The 25,929-nt window shown below is 39.6% G+C and overlaps 1 protein-coding gene across 1 annotated transcript; it reads left to right on the forward strand.

The window, feature by feature from the left end:
• Window positions 1-284: 284 nt before the first annotated feature.
• On the forward strand, window positions 285-25,564 carry ARF3 (ARF GTPase 3). The gene is made up of 5 exons (XM_075199636.1): window positions 285-418; window positions 18,224-18,442; window positions 19,384-19,494; window positions 20,631-20,755; window positions 22,010-25,564. The coding sequence occupies exons 2-5, from the start codon at window positions 18,295-18,297 to the stop codon at window positions 22,169-22,171; spliced, it is 546 nt and encodes a 181-aa protein (XP_075055737.1). The 5' UTR covers window positions 285-418; window positions 18,224-18,294; the 3' UTR covers window positions 22,172-25,564.
• Window positions 25,565-25,929: the final 365 nt, after the last annotated feature.

Here is a 25,929-nt window from a genome sequence, read left to right on the forward strand (position 1 = left end):
ATATACATATTTAGTTTAATATACATTGTGCAGAAATCATACATTGTAAAGTAAACTGTGACATTTTAATGACATGTTAACATATCATGGTGCCTACATGTTAATTAATATAAAACGGTAGTCTTTCATGCAATGCCACAGCTGCTAATGGATGTGTGGGTGACTGGTAGAGATCGGGGTTTCTGTCGAGCACCAGGCCTCCTGCCCACTCATCTCTGCAGCAGAATGGAAGGATAAAGGTGCTGCATCCGTTGCCATGGGAACCAGGTCACGTCTCGCGAGGTTTCCCGCAGCGCTGTAGAGAAGCCTTAGCTCGGGCATCGCTCTCCCGCGATACTTGTGCCGGCTGTTTCCGGCCGGAGAGGATCGCGGAGTCGCTGCGGTAGGCGAGGAGGAGGGAGAAGAAGAAGAGGTGCAGGTAGGTAGGAAGGAGAATTGGGCGACGTTACATGAATACAGTAATATTAGGTATTAATTGCTTCCATCATTGTCGGTAGGGTTGTATATGGATCCCGCCCACACATGGACCAGATGCACCAACCTCCATCTTACGTTTCCATAAGGAGCACCTACCCCCATTCTACATTAACTGCTGTACTACCACCATTTCAGAAGACCATGCTCCTCTCCTATTCCCATTTACATATGTCTTGTACAAATACATCTCCTGCATTGCACACTGGAGTGGAGCATCCACCTGCACTGACTGCCCCAGCAGCACCTTATGTGCACACACATATTCAATAATAAAAAACAACTGCTCCTTTGCATCCCATATAGCAAGTAAGAACTTTCTTCACCTACTCACTGATATCAGAACCGGTTGTACTCCTGGAGCCATGCTGACTTGGGACACTTATCTCATCACCTTACTGATATCTGTGTGCCCAAAATGTTACTTGTAGCATATTAATTAATTGAATTATTTGTTCACTTAATGAATTTTACAGTGTATCTATGAGTAATATAAAATGACATAACGATATAGTACATTGAGTATGTTAGATCCACTCCAACGCTGCTGCATGCCAGCATCAGCTACCTATGGAGAAGAATGCTGTATGCTGCAGATCATCATGCCTGCTCTCCATGGTTTGCATGTCACAATCACAAAATCACTGATGTTGCTGATGTAATCTGTAGCTGAGAATTTTTACTTGATATTCATGTTGACCCCACTAGAGGAGTCATTTTGTATTTTTTTTTATGAATATTTGTTTTCTGGCTAAATGTACTCTTCATTGATTATTAACAGATGAATGTTTCTTTATTGAAGCATAATTCACTTACATATTGTTGGTTGTTTCACATATATCTGGTGTCATGCCAGCAGCGTGCTCCCTCTGTGCATTTTCTGTAACTTTGCTTAGCTTGTGCACCACTCCCTGAAACATTACCATATCGCCAAATATTTGCAGAATCATATTTTTCCCAAAGATGTTGCTGGATTTACACAAGGTTCCCAAAAGCACTGCTGTATCTGCACATAATTACACATTTATGGCCTAGTTTCTTGTTTAGGGACATGTATTATGTGCAGTGCAAGTACTTATTGTTGCTCACATCTGTCCAAGGTATACATTTGATGTATATGTTGAAGAAGGATAGGTATTAATAGACCAAGATTGTGTTTATAGCACATGCCTTTGCCCTTTGTGCAGCTATAACTTGAGTTAAGAGAGGAACCTCTTGTCCAGCAAACAAGCTGTCATTTAGTGACGGTAGGGCCTGATTCATCAAGGCAGGCATTCTGAGAGCAATGTACGTTTGTTTAAAAACGCACGTAAATTGGCTCTGTGTACTTCCGAATTCAACAAGGAACGGATCTGAAGGCACGTGAACTAATGAAACGTGCCTTGATGAATCAAGCCTGTAAGCCTTTACTGCGATTTTATACTCCTATTTCTTTATTGATTCATCAAACAGCAGTACTTTGTACAGGTATAGTATTTAATTGTGTATGTTATTTATTTTTTTTAACTTGGTACATTTTTATTGAAATTTGTACATAACAAAACAAAAAACATAAAATACAGTTGTGCACATCAGAAAAGAATAAGTTCTCGAGGCTTAGAGAAATCTAAAAATCTAAAACTTTGTGAAGAAGTATAGAGGCTAGTAGTGAATGGGGCAGGGGGAGGCGAGTAAGGGGTAAGGAGACATGTGGAGAACGAAATATCATCAGATATATACACAAGTACATTAGTCCATTGGGACCCAAGGGTATTAAGCCAAGGCCGTTGGAGTGTGTGGGGTTTGCTGGACCATGTAGTACTCCTAGCAAGGGTACCATTTGATCAAGTGGAGGGGAGACACTGAAGTGGAGTATTTGAAGCCTATGGTCTCCATTACATAGCTATTTTGAATCTTAGAAATAATTTTAGAGCGTGACTGGAGTGTGGAGGACTTCCAATTTTGGGCTATTGCCGTCCTAGAGGCAGTGATAATATGCCCGGTGACATAATTGTGGCGTTGGAGTTGCGGAGGGTAGAAGTGGAGGAGGGGTATGGGGGGGGGGGGTTAACTCGTGCTGGTGACCTGTTGGATCAAATGTAACACTGTATCCCATAAAGATCTAAGCCTCGAGCAGGTCTGTAATTGTGTATATTCTTGATCAGTATGTTTGTTGTACAATGCACACTGTTGCCAGATTGGATTCATCAAGGAAAAACTCGCCTTGTTGCTATGTTAGATCAGGTGATAAAAGTGACATGATTTTCTGATTGCCCCCTTTCTTTATGCAATTGAATGCCAACAATTTTGTCCAATAACACTTCTTTTATGTCATTTTAATAATAAACACACATTGGAATGTATATTTGCGCAGTGAATAAGTGCTGTGCGCGTGCCAAGTCATGCTGAAATAACCATAGCACAGCCAAGCACAACTGCCACCATCCTGCTTGCTGCCGATACCATTTTCATACTTGTCAGCAGATGCTTACAAGTCCTAGGGATACATAGTTGCAGGGTTGATGTATGTATATATGGTGTATTCTATTCAGGCATAAGAGTACTACACCTAACATGACACGCTGCCTGCACATGATCACAGTTCCATTAAATTTTTCTCATACGGGTAGGGTTTTATGAATTTAGTGAGCTTGTGTGTAAGTGTAGGGCTTGCTGAATGGTGGGGAAGCTCCACCTCTTGATTCTTAGAATTGTATGTCTAGAATTAATACTGACTGTAGAATGACGCGTTTAATATAGTTTGACTGTACCTCACTAATGCAAGTAGCTATGTTTCTTTTCAACTCAAGCTCCGCAATAAAACAAACATTCCTTAAGAGAAAGATGGGTCACCATTTTGGAAACAATAACTTCCAAATTGTATTACTCCAGTGCACATAAGTTTATTAATAATGAGTTTCAGTAAGCACAGGACTGTTCAGTGTAATTGCCCAGTTAGTCTGTGCTATCGTGAAAGGATGTTCAATATCTGTAACTTTATGTGAACAGTTCAGTATTCCTTATTTACTTCACAACTACTGTAATCACAGTCTGTACAACATGCTGTATGATTTTTACAGCTTTGTTTTCTTCTTTAATAGACATTGCCATTACCAGATTAAAACAGAGGTCACAGCTAGTATATCTCAGGTGACGTGTCACTTATGATTGAATAAATATATTATAAAGGGTAAGTTCAGTTCACATATAAACCCTATGCTATCTATAACAGCTTTCTATATGTGCTCTCTAGTACACTGTATATAGCACTTACCTGTCCTGAAGCTCCTGCTCGCTTTAGAGGGCACTCCTCTGTTCAAAACCTGATAACGTCAGGTTTGTGTTATTTTGGGAGCCACAGACAGGCCCAAGAAGATGGCAGAAGAGAGAGGCTTCAGGAGAGGTAAGTGATATGTATCCTCTACTAGAGAGTGCATACAAAATGGTTACAAATAGGACAGTGGTTATATTTGAGTTATCCTTTAATGCAATTTTGTGCAGAGAATCCACCTGGTGGTAAACAAGGATGGAGCTATAAAGTTGGATTGTTAACATTCTTACTATTATATCTCTCCCCTGCTTTTTTAAAATGGATGTGTATTTGACACACAAAAGGTTGCAGCAATTATGCATATCTTGATTCTGCTGGATACAAGTAGTGCTCATACCAACACAGCAGACGCTGTTAAATGAATTCAGCATCTGAAAATAATGCCTTCTCTCCATCTAGGTCCATACATAATTGAATACATGCCTGGACTTTGCTGGATCAGGGCACAATTCACACCATCTGTGCCAGATCTTGACATGCATTATTAAGATACTGACCAGAATGCATTATATTTTAGAATTGAATTTGTATTTGAAGTATGGTATTGGATGATAAAAAATGTAATCCTATTCTCTGTATTGTACACTAAGGGGTATATTAACTAATATGAAAAAGTGGAGATGTAGCCTACGGCAACCAACCAGATTCTAGCTGTCATTTTGTAGAATGTACTAAATAATTCACTGCTAGAATCTGATTGGTTGCTATAGGCAACATCTCACCGTTTTCAAACCCGCAGTTTAGTAAATCTAGCCCTAAAAGTTGAATTGTGTTCCGTCCATTAGTAACATTACAGCTGCAGTAATAAATCTAATGCATTGTAATGTATACAGTGCATGCTGGTCAGATGTTTTTTTTTTTTTTTGTTTTGTAAAATGTCTGGCTGTGTGATATTGCTGAGTTCCTTTTGGCTAACAGTCATTTTACAATTCAGGTCAAAATCTAGCACATTTAACACTTCATTATATCTAATGTGGGCTTAATGTAGTTTAAAATGCAAATTTTGCTATACAAAATACTAATTGTATGAGCTAACAGGAAAGCAAACAATTAGGATGGCTTTATAAATAAAAGATAATCCCGACTAATACAAATTTTTGAATTGAGATAAAATGAAAGCATACTTATTCGTAGGCGCCATTTGTTGGATCGGTATGCGGTCGACGACTAGACATTCATTTGGTCGAAATTCAGAAAGTCAACAACATTAGATTGACAATTCAAACGTCGACAGTATTGTTAGGTCAACAATAAACATGTTAGACAGTATTAATGGGTTAGGGATATTATTGTTGACCTAACAATACTGTCACATGTCATTATTGTCGACTTTCCAACCCTGTCTATATTATGGTGTCAACCATATAACTGTCGCTCATGTAACTGTCAAACACACACTATATGGACAAAAGTATTCAGACACTTGACCATTACACAAACAGGGACTGTAATGACATTGTATTCAAATATATATACTTTAATATGGAGTTAGTCCTCCTTTTGCAGCCACTCTTCTTGGAAGGCTTTCCACAAGATGTTGGAGTGTTTCTGTGGGAAATTGTGCCCATTCATTCTATAGAGCATTTATGAGGTCAGTCACTGATGTTGGACGAGAAGGCCTGGCTTGCAACCTCCGTGCCAGTTCATCCCAAAGGTGTTTGATGGGATTGAGATCAGGGCTCTGTGTGGGCCAGTCAAGTTCTTCCACACCGAATTCATCAAAACATGTCTTTGTAGTCCTTGCTTTGTGCACTGTTGGAATAGGAAAGGGCCTTCCCGAAAATGTTGCCACAAAATTTGAAGCATAGCATTGTGCAAAATGACTTGATATGCTGAAGCATTAAGTTTGCCCTTCACTGGAGATGAGGGTCCTAGACCAATCCCTGAAATACAGCTCCATACCATTATCCCTCCTCCATCAAACTTCACAGTTGGCATAATGCAGTCAGGCAGGTTACTTTCTCCCGGCATCCGCCAAATCCAGACTCTCCCATATGACTGCCAAACAGAGAAGCTTGGTACGTCACTCCACAGAACACGTCCACTGTCGGTCTGCTTTACACCACTCCATCTGACACGTGGCATTGGTGATGTGAAGCTTGCATACTCGGCCATGGAAGCCCATTCCATTAAGCTCCCGCCAAACAGTTTTTGTGCTTACATTCATGCCAGTGGAAGTTCGGAACTCTTCAGCTATGAAATCAGCAGAGCGTTGGCGACTTCTACGTACCATGCGCCTTAGCAGTCATTGACCCCGCTCAGTGATTTTACGTGGTCTTCCGCTTCATGGCTGTGTTGCTGTTGTTGCAAAATGCTTCCACTTTCTAATAATATCACTTACAGTTGACCGTGGAATCTCCAGCAGGGATGAAGTTTCACGAACCATCTTAGGTGGCATCCTATCGCAGTACCACGCTTGAAGTCACTGAGCTCTTCAGAATGACCCATTTTGTATCACAAATGTTTGCACATGGAGACTGCATGGCTAGGTGCTTGATTTTATACACATTTGGCAATGGGTCTGATGGAAACACCTCAAGTCAATAATTAACAGGTGTGACCAAATTATTTTGTCCCTATAGTGTATGTATCAGAAACTGATCAGTCTGGGTCCTCAATAACTGTAAAGGACCCAATTGCGCACCTCTATATAAAACACCCGAACAGGTGTTTTTGCCTCTCCCCAGTAATCCTCTTGTGAATGAAAACCATATATGGGATCTATTACTCAGGACTTTGGATTTGAGATGCCCTGCCTATAATATACTAAATTACATTATTTTAAAAATGTCCATCTTTCTTTAGACCAGGCCTGTCCAACCCGCGGCCCTCCAGATGTTGTGAAACTACAAGTCCCATGCTGGGGCTTGTAGTTTCACAACACCTGGAGGGCCGCAGGTTGGACTGACCTGCTTTACACTGTCCCTGGCATTCTCCCATTTAGCAGTTCTCCTCACAGTGATTGTAGATAGAGATGACTTGTGATCAAAACCTTATTACCGCATAATCGGTCTTATTTATGGTTTCACTTTCTGGGTTTCGAAATTTCTGGATAACTGGTTTCTGAAGAGATCCCATCTCTGTACATATACCATATACTGAGCACCAAACAGAAGGAAACACATTTTGATAGAGCACACACACATAATCTATGAAAGTGCCAAATAGATATACACATATTTGTATCTATGTTGAGGACCTAGGTGTTTAATGTAGCCACTTTTAATATAGCAATGTACAAAAACAATATACACAAACCAGCCACAATATTAAAACTACTTACAAGTGAAATGAATAACAGTGATTCTCGTTACAATGGCACCTGCCAAGGGGTGGGAAATATTAGGCAGCAAGTGAACAGTCAGTTCTTGAAATTGATTTGTTGGAAAAATGGGCAAGTGTAAGGATTTGAGAGACTTTGACAATGGCTAGACAAGTGGGTCAGAGCATCTCCAAAACGGCAGGTCTTGTGGGGTGTTTCCGGTATGCAGTGTTTAGTACCTACCAAAAGTGGTCCAACGAAGGACAACCGGTGAACTGGCGAAACCCAAGGCTCATTGATGCGCATGAGGAGCGAAGGCTAGCCCATCTGGTCCAATCCCATGGAAGAGCTACTCTAGCACAAATTGCTGAAAACTTAATGCTGGCTGTAATAGAAAGGTGTCAGAACACACAGTGCATTACAGCTTGCTACGTATGGGGCTGCATAGCTGCAGACCGGTCAGAGTGCCCATGTTGACCCCTCTCCACCGACGAAAGCGCCTACATGTGAGTGCCAGAACTGGACCATGGATCAATGCAAGAAGGTGACCTGGTCTGTTGTATCGCGTTTTCTTTTGCATAATATGGATGGCCAGGTGCGTGTGTCTTGTTTACCTGGGGAAGAGATGGCATCAGGATATATTTTCGGAAGAAGGCAATCCGGCGGAGGTAGTGTGATGCTCTGGACAATGTTCTGCTGGGAAACCTTGGGTCCTGACATTCATGTAGATTTTATTTTGCCAAGTACCACCTACCTACATTGTTGCAGACCAAATACACCCCTTCATGGCAACGATATTCTCTGATGAGAGTGGCCTCGATCAGCCGCATAATGCACCCTTGCGCACTGTAAAAATTGTTTGGGAATGGTTTGAGGAACGTGACAAAGAGTTCAAGATGTTGACTTGGCCTCCAACGAGTCAGAGCTGTTTTGGCGGCATGAAGGGGACCTACACAATATTAGGCAGGTGGTTTTAAGGTTGTGGCTGATTGATGTATATGTTATTTGTATAATATACAAATTAAAGGGCGATCTACACTAGGCAAGTCTAGCAGCAAGTACAAAACAGAATTTTTTTGAATATCTTATGTACAGATAGAGCCCTCCTGGTGGCCAAAATACAATGCAGAGGCCCATTCTGATAGCTAGTATACAAAACCGAGCCATATATTGGGACAAGTATGAAAATCAAGGTAGGTGTTCGGCAAGATTCCCTTCTACCTGTGCAGAGGGGGAAGTAAGCAGGAAGCTCCCCGGACTGTACTATGACCACCAGTAACCAAGGGGTATTCTCACAGTACACTGCTTTGTGATGGAGCCTCTGTCTCTGTGTCCCAGCACTCTGGCTGATGACTGAGAACCATATGGAGATATGTGGCCATCACTGCCAGTGATCCGTGCAAGCATATATTCGTGAGTACATTTTTTTTGCACTGTTTGTAAGTACATACAAAGTAATGGCAGCCGCTAAAATTCGTGAGTGTGTAAACCATCCTGATAACTTCTGTTATGCATGCGGTAAGTTCACACCTAGTGCCTTGATAATGAAGACTTATAAAATGTACTTTGACTGTGCTCTTGGTAACCAAGATACAATCTGGCACCCCATATTTCTTGCATAATCTGCACAACTGATCTGTCAGAATGGTTGAAAGGAAATCACCATATGATGCCGTTCACTGTCCCAATGGCATGTTGTGAGCCTAAGGACTACTATACTGACTAGTTATTTTTGTCTAACTAGTATTGCTGGGCATTTCAGCCGAACTCTATGAAATGTTCCAATATGTATTCAGCGATAAAACCTGTGCATCATGGAGAAGGACTGCCTGTTCCTGTATCAGTGAATCGGGCACATTTGAGGAAAACGAGATACAGAAATTACAGCGTAAGCCGGAGACGATTCCTCTTAGAGGTAACTGGATAGGCGAATGTATATCTGCCTCGTGTAACTAAATCGAGGCGGTTGCAATCATTTTGGGCCGCAATCTTCAGTATACAATACAAAATAAATGTCTAGATCCGAAGGGACGTTTCAACGTCCTGGATATTTCCATTCATCATCAACTGGGGTTTGTTGAGTGTCACAACTCTGTTAGCAGCCACGGTTTTGCCTGCTCATAATCCAAACTCACAACCCATGCTGATTAACCTTGATGCTAATAAGGCATTCAACTTGGTCTTGTGGCCCCGCTTGTATGGTGTTTTGTCACGCAGGGCATTCGGGGACACCTTCATTGTGCTCATCCGATATTTTTGCAATACACCATATACTACATTTCTTCTGAATGGTCTGTGTGGGAGCAGGATGGAAGTGCACAGGTGTACACGTCAGGGTTGCCCACTTTCACATCTGTTATTAAATTTGTCCCTGGACCCCTTATTGTGCATTTTACAGCAAACGCAGTAATTTCAAGAATTCCGGGTTGGTCATCGTGAAGTCAAGATCACAGCAAGATTCGCTGATTATATTTTGTTGTATCTATCCAACCCGGCTTCCTCTTTATGTCTAGTGTTGGATACAATTGACGAGTTTGGCTCTATGTTGGGGCTATTCATCAATGTAGAAAAGTTAATTGCTTGATATCTTGTACCAGGAGTCTCCTGTCCGTCTTGGGGCAGACGTATTCCATTTACATGGGTGCAGAGGAGTCTCTCTTACTCACGTATCCAAATTAGTAAAAATCCCTTATCTTTATACCAATTAAACATATCCATTGCTATTTCCTCTATCACCAGGGAGCTTGAGGGCTTGTGTCATCTCCGGCTCTTTTACCTAGGTAGGGCAAGTTTGAATAAAATGGTATCCTTCCAAAAACTTATGTAGTATATACAATGTCTACCGCTCCTTCTCACTCGGAGATTCATTTCCTGAATATTACCCACAACAATCACTGTGCCCTTCTTAGACACCTTAGAGACTGGCTACACGGCACAGACATATATACAGGTACTTTACTGGTGAGCAGTTTTCTTCCAAACATTAATTTGATTTGAAAGAAACTGCCAATTTCCCTAGACATAAAAGACAATCCTATCTTGTGGAATACATGCAAAGCTTGGCATATTTTGAGGCACAAATCCAAATAGAACTTGTACAAATCTCTATTTCAGACACATTTAATCCTGACTTCCAGAATGGTTCCTCTTCCTACCCTTTCGTAGCCTGCTGTGAACGGGGCATTACCAACATCGGTTGTCAGATATCCGAAATAGGCGACTCCTTACACATGCCTAAGAAATGGAGAAGTTCCATTTTCTTAGTTCCTACCATTATGTGTATCTTCAGGCACACCTTTACATTACCATAGTAATTAGGGATTTCTCGGCAGCTGACTGGCAGAACCCATTAGATTTCTATGTCTTCCTGTTCCATAGTCCCCCTCGACATAAAGCCATCACCCTCCACTATAATTTTATTGGAGACTGTATAGACTACTCCACTGCTACGACTGGTTTTCCTCAATGGTCACATTCATACCCAGACCTGACAGTGGAAATCTTCCTCAAAAATATGTACACTTTTAGCCGCCTAATACCAGCGAGCATAAACTATTATTATTATTATTATTGTAAATTTGTAAGGCACCACAGTGCTACGTAGCACCGTACAGTAGGGAAACAGGACATACGTAAAACGGACATACAAGGTAGACAAAATAAATGCAGACATGAAAACAGAGGGTATGGAGTACCCTGCTCATTAGAGAGCTTACATTCTAAATGGAAGAGGGCACAGCTGAAACAAAAGGAGCTAGTGTGGCTTAGAGTGGAGATTGGGATAGCTGCATTAGTGTGAATAGTGTTTTCAGGGATGAGGTTACCTTTTTCAAAAAGCTTCTAAAGATTTGAAAGCTGTGGGAAAGTCTGATTTGAGCGTAGTAGGGATTTCCATAAGTGGGGAGCAGCTCTGGAGAAGTCTTGTAGTCGGGAGTGAGAGGTAATTACCAGAGATGAGACGAGACAAGGCGAAGGTCAGAGGTAGATCTAAGGGGGCGGGGGGGAGAGTATTTTGATATGAGATTTGAGATTCCTAAATACATACCACAGAACCTATTTATCATCTCACCTTAGTTTTTTGATGGGCTCTTCATCCCTTCCACCACTGCCCATGCTGTCAGGAAAGAGAGCAGCAGACACTGCCTATGGAGCTGTGTACCATCTTTTTGACTCAAGGTCAGCTCTAGACAACCTGGTGAATTTACCTCCCTTTTACACCTTTCAGGGCCTTCCTGGGCATCCTTCATACAGGACTACATGTGTCAAAGGGTAACAGACAACACTTGGCTGTTAATACAGCAGCCAGAAAGACCATTTTACAGGAGTAGTCACAGTCAAGGACTTCCGTCATTCTTTTTAGAGAAAAAATATTTTTTATATTCAAAATAGATTGGCTTGAGGCCTCACTTGACAAATAATCTGAGGTTAATGAATATATATATATATTATATATAATTGATCAAGATGTATTTGTGTGAGCATATTACCAGCAGAGTAAAACCCCAAAACTCAGGACAAATCCTCTCACATCATAGAACAGGAAGAATTAAATGATTTGGTTTGTGACTTGAAACTATCGAAACAACAACAGAAATTTTGCATTTTAGGCTGCAACAATGGAACCTTCTAGATCAAGGTACGACAATTTCAAGTTTTAGAACAAGACATTTTTCTTTGACCACAATCTTTGAAAAGAAAAATTCAATGTGTGTACTAATTTTAACGGTTTACTCATTCAGTTTGAAGTTCAGTACAATACTAGTGAGTGGCGATTCAAAGAGTAGTCTGAAAGCAATGATACGCCATAATGGAAACAAACTCCCTTCAGTGCCTCTGGCCTATGCAGTGGACATGAAAAAAACTTATGAAAGTATGGCAGTGTTGTTGGAGGGAATAAAGTATGAGGATCATGGATGGAATCTTTGTTGTGACTTAAAGGTAGTTGCATTGCTGTTAGGCTTGCAAGGTGGATTCACAAAGTACTGCTGTTTAATGTGTTTATGGGATATCAGAGACACTAAATTTTTTTATCTCGGAGAAGTGTCCAGAAAGATAAACCTATGTTGCTTGCGAGAAAAACGTCAAATCTACTCGATTAGTTGAGCAGCATAAAATCATTTTACCTCTGCTGAGTTGGGCCTAATGAAGTATTTTGTGAAAGCTCTGGATAAAGAAGGCCAGGCTTTCAGTTATCTGAAGGAACAGTTTCTGAAGTTTAAGTAAAGCTAAAAGAAGACATATTTGTAGTCAGACTAAGGAAACTGCTTACAGATTAAATATTTAACGCTAATTTGACGGAAAATGAGTCTGCTGCTTGGTCTTCCTTCAAGGAAGATTCTTAGGGAACAGAAAAGAGGCCAACTACATTTCCATGGTAAATTAACTAATCAACAACTACAAGAAATAAGGATTGTAGCACTTAAAATTCACTTTTTACATTCCCATCTAGACTCTCCCTGACAACCTGGTGATGAACATGGGGAATGTTTTCACCAAGATATTCTGACATTGGAGCATCACTACCAAGGATGCCGAGATCCTGCAATGATGGGGGACTAATTTCTGGTTCCTTCTTTAGAGAGACCAGTGAGACACTGTACAAACGATAAGCGTCAACATCTTATTTCCCTAAAACAAAGTGACTTTACATTCTCTTTTATTAACAATTACAAAATGGCTAATTTGGATTGTTTTGCGTTTCTAAAGTTTAGTTTCCGTAGTTTTATAAGTATTTTATAAATGAATACGATGAAAATATTTCAATACTATAGAGATTAATTGAAATTTTCACTTATCTTACTTTTCCATATATGTCTATTACCGCTTTTGTTATTTGTGTGTATCTAATAAATATGACGTTCTAAAGAGAACCTGATTTTCCACTGAATTTAACGTCCCTAAATTCGGCGAATACACACATTCACGTGCCAAATGCAGAGAATATTTTAAAATTTGTTGAGTAGTGTATTTTTAACCAGTATGGAGTGAGAAAGCCAGGGGAGGGGGGGCGGTGTTGGCTGGGGGTACAATATGCACCAATGGTTATATTTTGGTCACTGTGGGTGACCCAGGAATATTTTTTTTTTAATGTAATATAGTACTGTAGTTTTGTCCTAGTTATAGTCTAATAATGTTTCAAACTTGAGCCGCTTACGCTAATTGGTAAATTGGACTGCTTACTCTATTTATTTGCTTTGTTTTTTTCCTTTTATTATGTAGTTGTCAAAACCAAATCGGAGCAGAACACCATTCACTCAAGAGACAGCATTGAATTCAATGTGCAGATTATGCGCTATACACTCTCCTGCACAGGCTTCCTTCAGCCTGCACAGCAGTGGAGCTGTAAGGTATAGAGAAACACGACTTGGGATCGTGCTCTCTACTTGGATGGATTGAGTTGCAATCCAAGTCGCACTTTCATACTGCACTGTTTGCTACTGGGCTGGCTTCCTGGATGAAGCTTGTTCGGGAGAGAGCACATTGCGTTAAAAAAGGTGTATTCACCCTGGCAAACAGGCTTCTGGGGAGCCCTGTTTTATCTTGTTTTTTTGCTTTCTGTATGTTTCACAAGGGACTAGGCAGTAAACAAAAACAATAAATTGTAGGATCTTTTACAGGTCCTCTAATAAAAGTATATTTTTATCTATTTGAAAGTAAGTGAATGAAAAATAATCATTTCAACAAGATGTATAACAAACATAGTATAACACCATTCCTACCATATTTAAAAAAAAAACCCCAAAAAACCCCTAAAAATTACTTATTATTTTGGTTTTGGCCAAGGAATTGTATTTTAATATGTGTTTGAAAATGTGTAGCTGCAATAGTGTCTGCTACTGACTCTCTAATAGAAAAACAATAACTTACAGGACTGTTTAATGGGCGGTTTCATATAGTTTTTTTTTTTTTTTGTTTTGTTTTGTGTTTTGCTGTAATGTTCCTTTAAACTACTACTGTTCAAAATAAAATAGTACTGTGTAGCAAAAAGGGCAGTTTGCCATGGCTTCATAAGAGACCTATCATGCATACAGGGTTAATCCCTTACACTCCTATTCACACAGGACACAGGTAGAAGACATGGGTGTAATTAATTTCTTGTTTATTTGTTAATTAATACTGGGGAGGAAGTATAAATAGGCAGTTCTGTGTTGTGGGCGGGACGACCAGCGCTGAACCAGTTGGCAGCTGTTATGTAACTAAATGTTTAGCCGGAGACAAAGGGTTGCGGGAAATTGGAAATACTTTGTGTTTGCTGGAACTGCACATCTAGCTGACTGTACCATCCTGTCATATATGCATAAAAGTTCAGCAAAGCTGTACAAGTATCGTCTGTCTGCTGTGCTTATCACAACTGATTTTTTTACATTTGAACTGTTAGTAGATCAACGTTTCTTAAGTCCTCATGGATCAGTGCATGTTTTCCATATCTCCTATGTCTGACCCATTTAACCCCCCCACCACCACAGGTGGTACTAATAATTTCACTTGTGAAAAACACTTTTAGAGTAGTTGACTAGATTATTGGTTATACTTTTTCCAATTGTTTATTGAAACTGCTATATAAAAGTGTAATAACTCCATCCAAAACAAACATAATTTTATCTGAATAAAGGATAACTTCAACTAAATCTAGGACCCTAAACTTCCCACTCTGGTAAATAGGAAGTTCACAGTGGAGGTACATCCACACCAGCTGAGCTTGTTTAAAATAAGGCGAGTAGGAAGTGGAACGGGGTTGGTTCTGAAACCATTGGCTGTATCATGGAACCTGGTGAGCTGAGCTTATTAGATAAATAAGCATTTGTTTTAACTCTTGGAACTCGATCCAAAATGAAATCTTAGGTTTGTGTGGAGTTATCATTTAAATCTGATAAAGGTGTTTCAATCGTTTGGGCATTTAAAAACAAACCATTAAACCTTTTTAGATTCAAATATCTGTTGATATTTGGATCAAACAGGGAAATCTGCCTATACATATTATTTTTTTATTTTTTTATTCAAGGTTCCACAGAAAATCTCACTTTGGTGACAGCATAATAAAGCAGTGTGTGTTCAAACATTTCAATGTCGAATATCGCACAAAAAACAAAGCAATTGTAATAGTAGGAGTGGGGACACACGAAAACAACAAAGCGTGCTTGTCCAGAATGTTATCAACAGCAGATGTTGAACCAATTTTTCAGAAGGAGTGAAATAGAAACAGTAGGAAACAGAGTCGTAGAGCAATATGGGTAGGGAAGTGGTGTGGCGAGCCGGTGGGAAAGGAAAGAAACAACAAAAGGTGGAAAAGAGAGAAGAAAGGAAAAAAAAAAGGAGGGGGTTGAGGGAAAGGACCCAGGAGGATCAGAGCAAAGAGATCAGGTAGCTATATAAAGAGAAAGGCGGTTGGACATGGAAGTATGACATGTGGTCCCCATACTTTATTAAATGACTTGGAGGTATTGCGAATAATGCTAGTTATATATTCCATTTTGTATGTATACCAGATTCTGCCAATGATCGTAGGAGCAGAAGGCTGCTTCCAGTCCATGGCTATTTGACGTAGGGTGGCTGAGGCTATGTGTCTGAACATTTTCATCTGATGGGTGATAGCTGAGGGGATCCCAAGCGGAAGGAGGAAGTATCTGGGGGAGAAGGGGATGTCAATTTGCAATAATTGGCATGCAAAATCTTGGAGTTCTGTCCAAAAAGGGATGAGCTTAGGACATTGCCACCATATATGGAGGAAAGAGCCATCAGATGTGCAGCCTCGCCAACACCTGCTGGATGAATCGGGGAAATAAAATCAGGATTTGGTAGGAACCAAGTACCACCGATATAATAGCTTATAAGGATTTTCTTTCAGTTTTATACAAATAGAACTGGAGAGTGTTGATTCTTATTTATTTCCAATCATCGTCATCATCCAACATCTCCCCAAGATCTGCCTCCCATGCTTGCTCATGTGTGTCCCTGGTTCCCATGTTTGGGGCTTTAAGTTCCCAATACAGAAGGAAGAATGTCACTGGTCTTGCTGTTATGTATGTCTTAATAGTAAAATGAAAACTTTGTAGTTGGAGATATAGAAAAAATTATTTGTTAATAACAAGTTTCATTTTTAAATCATCAAATGAAGGGAAGGACGCGTCCTTAGTGATATTGTTAAGGTATCAAATTCTTGCCCCATTTGTAGCTGAGTTTATATTTATCCAAGATATAAGGTGCTGATCCCTTTTTCTCTAGGTCAGATTTGACCTGTGAAAGTAGATTGGGGTAGTTGGCTTGGAAGAGCTGACAGTATTGCTTGCTAATTTAATTGCCTAAGTATTAAAGTTTCTTCTGATGCCATTTGAAGGGGAAATGTTGGGCAAGGCTAGATCTAATTATGTCTAAAAGGTAAAAATCGAGCATTTCTGTCTTAAGAAGGTTAATTTTGTACCCGGAAACGCAGCCAACGGTATCCATGACATATGGAGCGGGGGTACGGAGGCAGATGGGTCAGAGAGGGTCAGGAGTATGTAGTCTGCATATAGGGAGTTTTTATGTTCCGATTTCCCCATCTTGATTCCCAGTATGGAGCAGATTTTTGTGGTAAGGGGTTCTATCAAAAGTGCAAAATTTAAGGGTGAAAGTGGGCATCCTTTTTGTGTACCATTGGAGATTGGAAGAGGGGGAGAGGCGACTCCATTAGCCACTACCGTTGCTCTAGGGGATCTATATAAGGTCATTAGACCACTTAAGAATTTACCAGCAAAGCTCATTCCCTCAAGACTCGACATAAAGTTACAAGAAATGTGATCAAAAACTTTCAACGTCAAGTGCTATAATCGAAGATAGCTGCTTTTGTAAATGAATAGAGTGCACAAGCTCAACGCCTGTGGATAGAAACAGATTTGTAAAACACTCAAGACATATATTTCTGGTCTTATCAACACATACTCTTGATGTCCGCTTCGACTACTCCAACCACCTTCTATTTCTTCCTGTCTTACCTCAACCCATACAAAGAACTCTTTACCCACACTATATCAGGTTCTCCTCCTGAAGACCTGTGTTTTCAAAGAATCCTATTGCTGTAACCTATAAATAATCTCAAACCGTTTATACTTCATTGATCGTTGGCTCCAGTAGTTACTTTCCCTCTGCCTTATGTGTTACATTTATCTCTTTATACAGCTCATATGAGTGGGCAGAGCCACCTCTCCTTATGTTTCAGGACATATTGGATGGGTAGGATATGGTAATAGACTGAGCATTTCTGTTACCTGGGAGACTGCAAGCCAAATATAGAGAACAAAAAGTAGAACAAAGAATGTTTATAACACGGCATTCCAGAGTCCATCCAAGGATTATAATTAATAAAATACATAAACTTTATTATTAAAAACAGCTTCAAACCCAAGTACTACTACAGTAAAATATAAAACTAAAATGTGCAATGACCATATTGTATTCACACACAATTTGTTTTTGGGTCCATGTCCAGGGGGTTTGATGGTGTGCTTGCAACTAATCCTTAATTAACTGCATACATCTGTAGATGTACTATGAAGAATGCATGAATTCTGTAAAGCCTTAGAACCGCTGGTTGAGCAGAATTTCATATCTGAGCTGTCTGTTTTGTGTCTGAAAGTTTAAAAATCAAGCATTTCCGTCTTAAGAAGGCTAATTTTTGTTCCAGGTTGCAAATTAATTAAAAACAAGTTTTGGGCAAAATGATTGCGTAGCATTTAATGTAAATACGTAACTTTTGCTCTGCTTTTTAAATAATTACCAACTAAACTGTAATTGTATTAAAGAAGACTTCATTGCACCGGTAATTTTCAGGATATGTGTTCTGCCTGTATGATTATCCTCACTGTTGCTCCACATTCGTAGATAAACTCTGGACTCCCGTTTAGAAACTAGAAAATAATGCAGATGTGCAGCACATACGGTATATTGCAGAATAACCTTTTCCCAAATGCTATTCCTTACCAAGCTTGTGGAACTACATGTGGAAGGGCATTCTGAGACTTGTATATCGAGAACAGATAGAAAGTCACAGGTTGCTTACATCTAGGGTCTATGCTGTAGTCCTTTCCAGAATCCTTTCACAGTAGTAGATGGTTGTGGTGTATGATTAGGGCTTGTCAGCTGTTTAACACTTCTATTTCCACATCTTACTCTTACCTTGTGTCTTTTATGTGTTTTCACAGCTCTTTAACAGAAAACCGCACGTCGACCATTTACTACACAAGTTCACAGAGATCATTGCAAGAAAAGAGCCATGGGGAACATCTTTGGAAATCTGCTAAAAAGCCTTATTGGGAAGAAGGAAATGCGAATACTCATGGTGGGACTTGATGCTGCTGGAAAGACTACCATATTGTACAAACTGAAACTTGGAGAGATTGTTACTACAATCCCAACCATAGGTATTATTTACATTGGACTTTACTTGCTAGTATTAAATGTAGTTGTTTGCATTGTGCCGTGCACTGTCAGTAATTGGCTGGTAATGTAATGGCAAGTGAAATCTTGCTTTAATAAAATAATGTTATAAAATATAGTGAGACTTAAACAGAACAGAAATACTTGTGTTGCATTTTTACTGGTTATGAATGGGGGCTTTGTGTCATGGAGGAGACACCAGTTTATTGCAAACAACCATCTGGATTTGTGGTTATAATTGTTATTTCTCTGACTCACATTACACTTTATTACCTTTTTTCAGAATGTACCAAAGTTGAGCTAATATCATAAATGGCTCCGCAAAAAAACTGAGGAGTATATATGATTTTTTTTTTTTATGTTCTCCAAAAATAATTCACTAATCCTGCTTGGAATACATATTCACCCTTTACAAAAGCATTTACAATCAAACTCGAAATTACTGTGGCACAACCTGACAGGTGGTGTAATGTGCACAAGTGTCCCAGCATGTTATACTATATACTGGGTGGAGTTTGTGGTCCACAAACCACTGTTAACACTATTAAGGTATATGACTTCTTCATATACTAATGTAACATTCCCCTAAAATGACAATCTCTTACTCTATACAGAATCATGCTGCCTGCAGGTTCTCTAGCTTTGCACTAGAGTTTCTTTTGACTGTTGTGCTAGAATCCTCTGGGTAATAGGTAAGCTATAATCAGAAGCATGTTGAAGACAACAGACCAACAACCTCTGATCCTCCAGTTGTTGGTGACCTACAAGTTGCTGTATACCACGCTAGTTACCAGCAGCTAAGCCTACTGAAGGCACAAACATGCTCTTAAAAATAGAGAAAAGTACTGTATGTATATAATTTCTACATTTCTGTTTCCAGTAGCTTAAACAAGCTCAAATATTTTAAATCTTTCTGTCTTTCTAGGCTTCAATGTAGAGACAGTAGAATACAAGAACATCAGCTTTACAGTGTGGGATGTAGGTGGCCAAGACAAGATCCGGCCACTGTGGAGACATTACTTCCAGAACACTCAGGGTGGGTTTCTATATGATTATTGTATGTGTAGGAATCTGTTTAGAATTCACCAGGATATGTAGTTTCAAAAAAACTACAATATTAGGGCTTGTGTGCTCTCCATGTCATGAAAGTTTTAGTTATGTAGACCTTATTATTTGTAAAATATTACGTGTATTTTTTTTTTTATTATTTTTTTTTATTGTGTGTTTGTTGCACTTGTTTTGTCTGTACCAAACATATCTTTCATTTGCTTATTCAGGACACTGCTTCTTTTTATTGCACAAAATGAGTGCACCAGTAATGACAGTCAGGAGAAGGTATTAGGCAGGTAACAGTTGGGTTTTTTTATTCGTGAGCCCTGAGCACGGTAAGATTATGTGAAAAAAATCTTGCACACAGATATGGATACCTTGCTTTATTTGAATTTCATGTCTATTCTGTGCTTAATAATTATCACCCATTGTAAATTATTGCAGAAAACATTTCTTTCCTATAAAATAATAGCTTAACACAAGAAATACAACCCAGTATCTAGCTTGATAACCAACGTTCCTCTGTTTTCATGTTCTGTTGGCTTGCACATGTTTCTGTCACTCAAGCCATTGTGGTCTGTTTGGGCAAGCATTATTCTGAGCATTTTCTCGCATAGAATGCCATACAGAATACCAACAGAGAAAAGCACTCCTAGATCACTATGTATGCAAACTGGAAAATGGAGCTTCAGTGATCTTCTGGCGTTTGGTCTTTCCCACACTGCCATGTTATTAACAGATATATATGCACAGATAGGGATTAAAGATCCCTGTGCCTGCAGTATTTTCAGAGTGCTTTTCTCTGGTCCCTTTCCTAGAGATCACAGCCTTACAAAAATGCTCCCAAAGCGCACATCTGAATGAGCTCTAAAAAAGGGAATTCGTGATTAAAACAATACATTTAATTACAGTTCAATGTATATTTTAAATTATTTTTCTACATATTTAACTAAAGTATACACTTGTTGGTAATATTTTCTTTGATACCTTGTTATTTGAACTTCCTGATTAGCCAGTGAATTGGACTGTAGACTAAAGTGGTTTTGCTGTATAAATGAACAGATCTAAGAATGATAGTGTAACAGCTGAAATGAATGTCTTTTTGCCTTTTTGTTTTGTCAGGGTTAATATTTGTGGTGGACAGTAATGACAGAGAACGGGTTAACGAGGCACGGGAGGAGTTAATGAGGATGCTGGCTGAGGACGAGCTTCGGGATGCTGTACTGCTTGTTTTTGCAAATAAACAGGTTTGTTTGCTGTGTAACAGTAAGATGCACCATAGCCTGCTGCCCTTATAAGGCCACAGGGTGTTAAAAATAAAGCGCATTTAATGCCTGTCAATAAAACCCTGTAAACACTCTGACAACAAATAATAATGTTAGTGAATGGACCTGTACATACCTGTTTTCTGACAAGCGTTTGCTTTGTGTCAATTTCTTTCTTGCCTAGAGCATTCCTCCGCTCATTAAAACATAATGGAGTTCTATGGGAGCACTTTATAAATGCATAGTACACTACAGTGTGGCAATAGAACAGTGGAGAAGTAGAACATATTATAAAGACGTAGAGGGCATAGTACTGTACATAAGTGTCACTAAGACGCAAGAGGCTTGATACAAAGACAAACAGGTGGATGAGTTGGGAACAGACAAGATAGGAGGAAAGAGGGCTCTGCTCATGGGATCTTACAAGAGGGGGGTGGCACAGAGTGATAATAAGCAGGGGGAGGGTGGGCCAGTGAGACTGTAGGTAGGTGGGAGTCTGGTAGGCTTTTATGAACAGGTGTTTTTAAGGAATGGTTGAGGCATTGGAGGTTGGTGGAGAGTCTGATTGGACATGGACGTATATTCCCCTCGTGGGAGTGGCACAGGAGGCGGGAGTGTGATGTGGTTATCAGTGGAAAGTTACGGCATTGGTCATTGGCGGAAGAGAGGGTGGGAGAAATTATGGAGTGAGATGAGGTTAGAGATGTGGGGTGTGGTGGGCTAAAGACTTTAAGTGAGGGTTTTGACTTTAAATTAGATTCTGTGAAGAATGAGGAGCCATTGTTGGGTTTGACAGAGGTGGGAGGCAGGAGAGGAAAATCTGTCTCGCTGCAGTGTTGAGGATGGATTGAAATGGGAGAGATAGATGAGAAGGAGGCTAGACAGGAGGAGGTTTTAGTAGTGTAAACCGGAGGTATTAAGAGAGTGGATAATGTTGGTAGCTGCAAGGAGGCCATTGGAGAACAAGCTTTGTATGCACTGTTAAAAGCAAGGACAAAGTGCAAAGTTTATATTTCTTTAATAGTTACTGTCTTTCTATACCCATATATACAGGGCCTAATAGGCAGTCATCCATTATATAGGTAGTAATATAAAGTCTCTACAAATATTTTATTTGAAATCACAATGCCTTTTGTGCTGTGTACACATAAAACATTTTCCAGCTTTATTCATGTCCATGATGGCATATTTGACCCTTTATTTCTCACTGTTAATACATTAATCATTTTTATACAGGACCTTCCCAATGCTATGAATGCTGCTGAAATTACAGACAAGCTTGGCCTCCATTCTCTGCGTCACCGCAATTGGTACATCCAGTCCACCTGCGCCACCAGTGGAGATGGTCTCTACGAAGGGCTGGACTGGCTAGCCAACCAACTAAAGAACAAGAAGTAATGACTAGTGGCCCTACCTCTGCCTCCCCAGTGTGCGCCTGACTCTTCCTCCCCATCCTATCCATCCAGATTTCCCTCAGCCGGAGCAGGTTAGGGTTGGCTTCTCCCACAGACCACCCCATCCCACCTGCCTCTCCAGGTTCCACACACGCTTACTTTGCCGTTTTGGTTTGGGGTGTTTTTATCGGGTGCCGTGTTTCTTCCGACTCAGCCGCTGTTGCTCTTTATTTGTCCTTTGGAGATTGTGGGTGGGGGAGGACTTGTGAGATTTGGCAGTACATGCCATATCAATCTATCCCCTGTAGACAGGGCTGGTAAGGAAAGGATTTGGGAGCTGTGCTGTTTTGTGTCAGTATGTTCTGTGGAAGCTCCCTATGCTGAACATTGAGAGATGTATCTGGCTTATCGTGTTTGTTTTTAAGGCAGGTTGTATCAATGGTTCATAAAAGATAATTTAATTAGTAAACCAACAAAGTAAAATGTCTTTTTATTTGCTTTAAGAAGGGGTACCATCAAGTTTGCATCCTAATAGTAAATAAACGTAACTTGTATTACTTACAGCAAGGTCCTTTTTATAACCGTTTACAGCATCTCCCACTTATAACAAGGTTGTATGATCTAAACAAATGTGAAAGTAATCCCATACTTATACTGTAGTCTACATAAGCATAGATCCTATTAGGTGGTGCTTAAACCAAGTGTTGCTGCTCTTGTGCTTCATTTGTATCAGATATGCAGGAGTTGGCTTCTTTACTCTGTTTGAATAGAGGTGTTAAAATGAAATGCAGTGCAATAAAGATACAATGTTTGCAATCAAAACTAATTCCATATACTCTGACGGTTAAAGCTGGATGCACAAGCCATAGTATGTCCTTAGCAACTGTTTTGAGCCAGTGGGAGAATTAAATGTATATGAATTGTGCATGTGGGTTGTGCTTTTAATTTCTAAACACCTGCTGTAATGAAATAAGAGGTTATTCCAGCACATTGTGCTCTAGTAGTTAAATCTCACCACCCTTGTTTATAATGACTCCAGCAGCTCCCAATGATGTAACTGTGGCAATCTACACTCCTCCTGTCAGTTACATCACTGGGAGCCCATCCAGCTGTTCAACTTTTCAATGCAAATAAAAGCATTTGGCGTTTTAATTAAAATGAAGAATTTAGTGTAGTCTGCACTGACACTTCTATTCAAACTTGGTTTGTTAAATTTTTATTTATTTTTTAATAGATTTTGGCATGATAATTCTACTTTATATGAAAGTAGACAGACCTTTGCACTCATGGTTTCAAGCTGAATCTTTTTGCAACTTGTTGCTCTCTCAAGCAAAAGGCATGACCGGGATTTAGTATTAAGGTGATTCATCTTTACATCATATATCTGCAACAGATTTTCCAAGTGACCTTTTTCTGTCTGCAAAATGTTTTCAGATGGAATAATTGTGGATTATTGGTTTGGAAAGAATGTCAGATACAGATATAACACACAATCATATCGATTTTGTGGGGGGGGTTTCCGGTACAAATTAGCTGAAATATAACCCCGGATAGACAACCTTCTGACCTATAGCAGTTAGCTGAGCATCATGGGAGATTTAATTCAGAATGTCAAAGGTTGCCTGTTCTTATAGTAGTCCATTATTCATTTCTAAGGAACACGAATGTCGTGCTGTCATCATGTTTTTTCTGAGGAAAAGTCTGCTACTCTAGTACTTGGAAAAGGAGCATTACAATTAGAAAACCCTCACATTCTGGTAACTCAGTGGTCGAAGTTGGGGTGTATACGGTGGTATGTCATACCGCCACTTCTCCTACTGCCTTCATTGTAAAACTATCAAATTCCATTCACTTACATTCTCATTACATTTTACATACCGCCACTTGTAAGTTTCCACTTTGACCACTGGGTAGCTCACTGAAATTTTCCTTCTTTTACTTCCAAAGTAAAATTAATACTGTGGTTTGACGGAGCTTAATGCACCATGGTAAACCCAACTATCAGTACTTGCATATGAACGAAGTATAAGAGTTGGCTTGTTCTCTTGTTTTTCTATACATAGGGGTCTATGCATTGATAAGATGCGGTGCACCTAAACATGCAGCGTTGCACATCGCAGTGATGCATATTTATGCACCACTAAGATGCATCATACCTGGGCTACTCTGGGAGCCCTGGCAAAGTGACCCCTCTCCTACTGAACGGAGGAGATTTCTGTGGCAAACATACTTAAGAGATGCAGAAACAGTAGTAGTGTCAAATTAGGTTGTTGCATAGACCCCAAAGTTTCTGAAATACGTGTCTGTTATTTATCAGCATATTTTTGTGATTGTGAGTGGGAGCTGTCATGGTGCATGCTTTGCCAATGTCAAATTAAATATCCATAGTTCTCAATAAAAACAGCCACCCAGTGACCAATTTATAGTAATAAAAAAATAAATAAAAAGCTTTGTTATTGCAAAATAGAATTTTTTTTTTTGTTATTAATCTCTTGGATATGTGACTGCCTTTACTCTGCAATGAGAGTCATATAAAAACAAATATCTGGAAATCAAAATAATTTTTATTTACATTATGTAGATTGAGTTTTATATTTTACCTCCGTGATCTGACCAGTCACATAGATGTCCATGTGTACCCTGCTTAATCAGTTCACCAGAATGGTCACAGCAGCTGGAGATGAGTGAGCTGATCACTTGTGTGATTGTTAGTGAGGACAGGGCACCCTGCCTTGCACTATAGATAAGGAGAGAGTGGTACGTAAGATCAAGTAGCAGCATTTTGCTCAGAAAATACATAATGATCTATATAGATTTCCCTTTAATTTATAAATGAAAAACCGTTTAGTGTAGGGGCTGCAATATTACAAAGCTGGGGGGGCCAACGTTACAGTAATAAATCTATTTAAGGAGGATGACCTTAGAGCACTTTGATAAAACGCAGGCAAACTGGGGCAGGTACCATCCTTGATTTGCTGTTGACTGAATTATATACCCTGAGTTGCTGCTGGTAGTTAGACTCCTGGGTGCTATTGATTATATCCCTTTGAGCCCTGGGGTGTATCAAACCAGAATGTGGCACTAATAAACCTGAGCTGCCATTGTCCTCTTTCAAACCATGTAGTGCACTTTTTACATAAGGGACCATTTTGTTTTATTCAGCGATGGTTGATTTGATATTTATTGATATTGTTTGGTTTGTTTGTTTTTCTTCTAAATTGGTTGTTACTGTTGCCTCAGTAGACTTTCAGCTGTACTCTTCTGTCTTATCTTTTACCTCTGATCTGTGTGATGTATAATGGAACGTGTGGTTTAAACTGAGTATTCTCTTTTTTGTTTGTATATTTTGGAATGTAAGCTGTATGTGATTAAATGAATTAAACCACTGGAAGCAAGACGCATTGTTTGTTTTCTTGTATTAACCCAAGATTTAAACTTACCAGGTGACCAAATGGGACAAATTAAACATTTGGCAGCAAACATGTGACCGATCGATAAGCTAATCAAAATTCTTGATACACTGGTCCACTGGTTTGGACTGGAACACACAGGTGATTCTGTGACAGTCCTATCATTTTGACCACAGCAAAATCGCAAACCATTTTTGAGATATTCACTGCACTCTTCAATCCAACACCTCAAATGCAGGGGATAACTAAAGTTGAATCTGAAATTGAATAATACCTGCTAGTTACCGCAGATTTCAACATCTCGGTAACAACTCCTTAAGAAACATATATCAAGAGGTAGCACAAATAATAA

This window comes from Mixophyes fleayi, chromosome 2, assembly GCF_038048845.1.
Source record: "Mixophyes fleayi isolate aMixFle1 chromosome 2, aMixFle1.hap1, whole genome shotgun sequence".
NCBI classification, from domain to species: domain Eukaryota; kingdom Metazoa; phylum Chordata; class Amphibia; order Anura; family Limnodynastidae; genus Mixophyes; species Mixophyes fleayi.

Bases quoted from the DNA above. Each gene is read 5' to 3' on its own strand.
- ARF3 (XM_075199636.1), top strand. From the start codon at position 18,295: ATGGGGAACATCTTTGGAAATCTGCTAAAAAGCCTTATTGGGAAGAAG. The intron at 18,443-19,383 runs GTATTATTTACA...CTGTCTTTCTAG, and splicing joins TACTACAATCCCAACCATAG to GCTTCAATGTAGAGACAGTA. The intron at 19,495-20,630 runs GTGGGTTTCTAT...TTGTTTTGTCAG, and splicing joins TTACTTCCAGAACACTCAGG to GGTTAATATTTGTGGTGGAC.